Below are 2500 nucleotides of genomic sequence, written 5' to 3' on the forward strand. Positions count from 1 at the left end.
TATGATATGATTTACTGATAAATATGCTGTATTTAAAAAATTATGATTGGTTTAGGCTTGTCAGTATATGTATTGTTATTAGGATTTTGAGAATATCAAAGATGGATTTAATCAATTTATTAGATTTTTGGCTTTTATAAAAAAGAAAGGACATTAACTAGGGTAATTCAATATTTATACAGAGCTTTTTGGGTTCGTCTTGAAATTACTAGAAAAAAATGTAGGTGCGTTATATATATTGTAATGCCGAATATTTTTTTTTTGTTTTGTTTTATGTGCATTATTTCGATTTATTTCAATCAAATCTAATTTGTAATATAAATACTAAAGGTTGTTTCGGTGATTAGATGAAGAAATGCCCTTAGGTCATGGACTTCTGAAAGATGTTATACCCGATGGCTTATTGATGTAAACAAAGTCAGAAAGGACCCAAGAAAAAGAATGGCTCTTACTGCAAATGAATTAACGACGTTACTTGGGTAAATATTAGTTTATCGTTGGAGATTATTAAGTAGATACTTATTTTAAACTCTATTAGTGAAGACAGAAAGAGAAAAAGGTGTCGGCTAATAATTAAACAACAACTCCACTTGGTTACCGTAAATGTTCAGATATTATTGGAAATTGCACTTAGTACTTACCAAATATGTTTAATAATGTGTGGTTGATATAATTTGAAAGAAGCAAAGTGATCTAGTATGGGCTGAAAAGCGTTAGCTTCAAAGAGGATTCAAGAAGACTAATATTTTCCTTGTCATTTTGTCATGCTAGGCATATTTCTTAGAATATTTGGGTAATAATGCCTCTCAGTATTCATTACAAAGCTATTTTAATATCTTTGATTAAGATGTAGATGACTTGTATTAAGAAGTTAATAACAAACTTAGTACTTCTGTATGTTAACAGAATATTTCCAATATAGAGGTGGTTTGAATGTCTTTAAGCCTCTTCTGCATAAGATGTATACATCATTATCTTTTATTAAGGTCTTGTGGACTCACATGACATGTATGTCATGATTCTGTACTTAATTTTTTTCTATGTGAATAAGTTATTTATCCAACGTGTCTTAAAATTTGACTGTTAATTGTACCATTCCACAACCAGTGAGGTCAACCCTGTTTGCCGCAGTGAAAAAAAAACTGTCTAAAACTGGCAGGCTTTTTGCATGCATTTCATTTGTTATCAATGTGGAGTGTTCATCAATGTCAAGTACTGTTTTGCACATTTCCTCCAGCCACACCCACAATATCCATACCCCTTTTGAACCCTCCTCTCTGTGAACTGTCATTCAGATTTGTGTCCTCGCCTTTGCTTGTGAATGGAACTCAGTGTGGGTGGAGTAGTAGTTCTGGTACTTTTACTGCGTACCAAACTAATCCAACATCTTTTCTCCCTCATTCCCCTTCTCTTGGGTCAACACCTACTGTATTGTCTTTTTACTGTTTATATATCTAGTTACATATAAATAATCTAATTTCATATATTATATGTATTATGGATGTTTTAGTTGTTTTGTAAATAATTTATTTATATGTTTATAGTGATTCAACCATCATTACTGTTTTACAGACAATTAATGCTAATTTCATTTTTCAGAATTTTGTCTGAAGAAACAACAGAGTCTGCCACTTTAGAACAAATTATACATCAGATTTACCAGAATTTCACTAAGCAAGATTATTTTAAGTGTGAGTATTTTTCAGTAATATTTGATCAATAGGAAATGATAATGGCAGTGTATTTGATAATTATGATGCTAAGTTTAGTTATGATTATAATTGTAACTGTAAATATAATTGCAGTGATAATGATGATAATAGTAATAAAAATAACACTCCTACATAATAATAATAATAATAATAATGATAATGATAATAGTAATGATAACGATGATAATGATAGTGATAGTAATAATAATAATAATGATAATAGTTATAATGACAATAGTTATAATAATAATAGTAATGATGATAATAGTAAAAATCATAATAGTAATAATAATAATAGTAAAAATTATAATAGTAATAATAATAATAATAGTGATAATGATATAATAATGATAATTATATGATGATAATGATAATGATAATGATGATGGTGGTGGTTAATAAAATCATATATGAATTACCACATGGGACTAAAGACAGCTCTAGAAAGTGTTGATATTCATAATCAGCACATCTGTACGTATTGGAGGCATATTTTCTCCTCTGAGAAATGTGAAGACATATGCTAATTTGATTTTTTGCTTTTGGTTACTTTCCAGTGGGAACAGCACTGGTGTTCCTGCTACAGCAACCAGATCTTCTCCCGAGCCCTGCACAACGCCTCTGTGCTGTGACAATTTTACATGAATTATATCGAGGAGAACCACCTCCGAATAATCCATTTTTACCAGTTTTTGTAAATATTTTGGTGAGTACAAGACATCTTGTGTTTGTAAATTTATTTATGTGTAAAGTTTTCAAGTTTCTATTATGTTATTTATGTAGCCTTA

General features: G+C 29.6%; 1 protein-coding gene across 1 annotated transcript in view; it reads left to right on the forward strand.

Moving 5' to 3' along the window:
• Positions 1-330: 330 nt before the first annotated feature.
• The window catches only part of LOC119597133 (CCR4-NOT transcription complex subunit 11-like), an 11057-nt gene continuing 8887 nt past the window's right edge, over positions 331-2500 (forward strand). The window contains exons 1-3 of the mRNA XM_037946637.1: positions 331-479; positions 1600-1691; positions 2270-2418. Of these exons, the coding sequence (XP_037802565.1) occupies positions 442-479; positions 1600-1691; positions 2270-2418 (279 nt within the window). The 5' untranslated portion in view covers positions 331-441. The remainder of the gene's footprint in view (positions 480-1599; positions 1692-2269; positions 2419-2500) is intronic.

The sequence above is a fragment of the Penaeus monodon genome, chromosome 38, assembly GCF_015228065.2.
Source record: "Penaeus monodon isolate SGIC_2016 chromosome 38, NSTDA_Pmon_1, whole genome shotgun sequence".
In the NCBI taxonomy this organism is placed as follows: Eukaryota; Metazoa; Arthropoda; class Malacostraca; order Decapoda; family Penaeidae; genus Penaeus; species Penaeus monodon.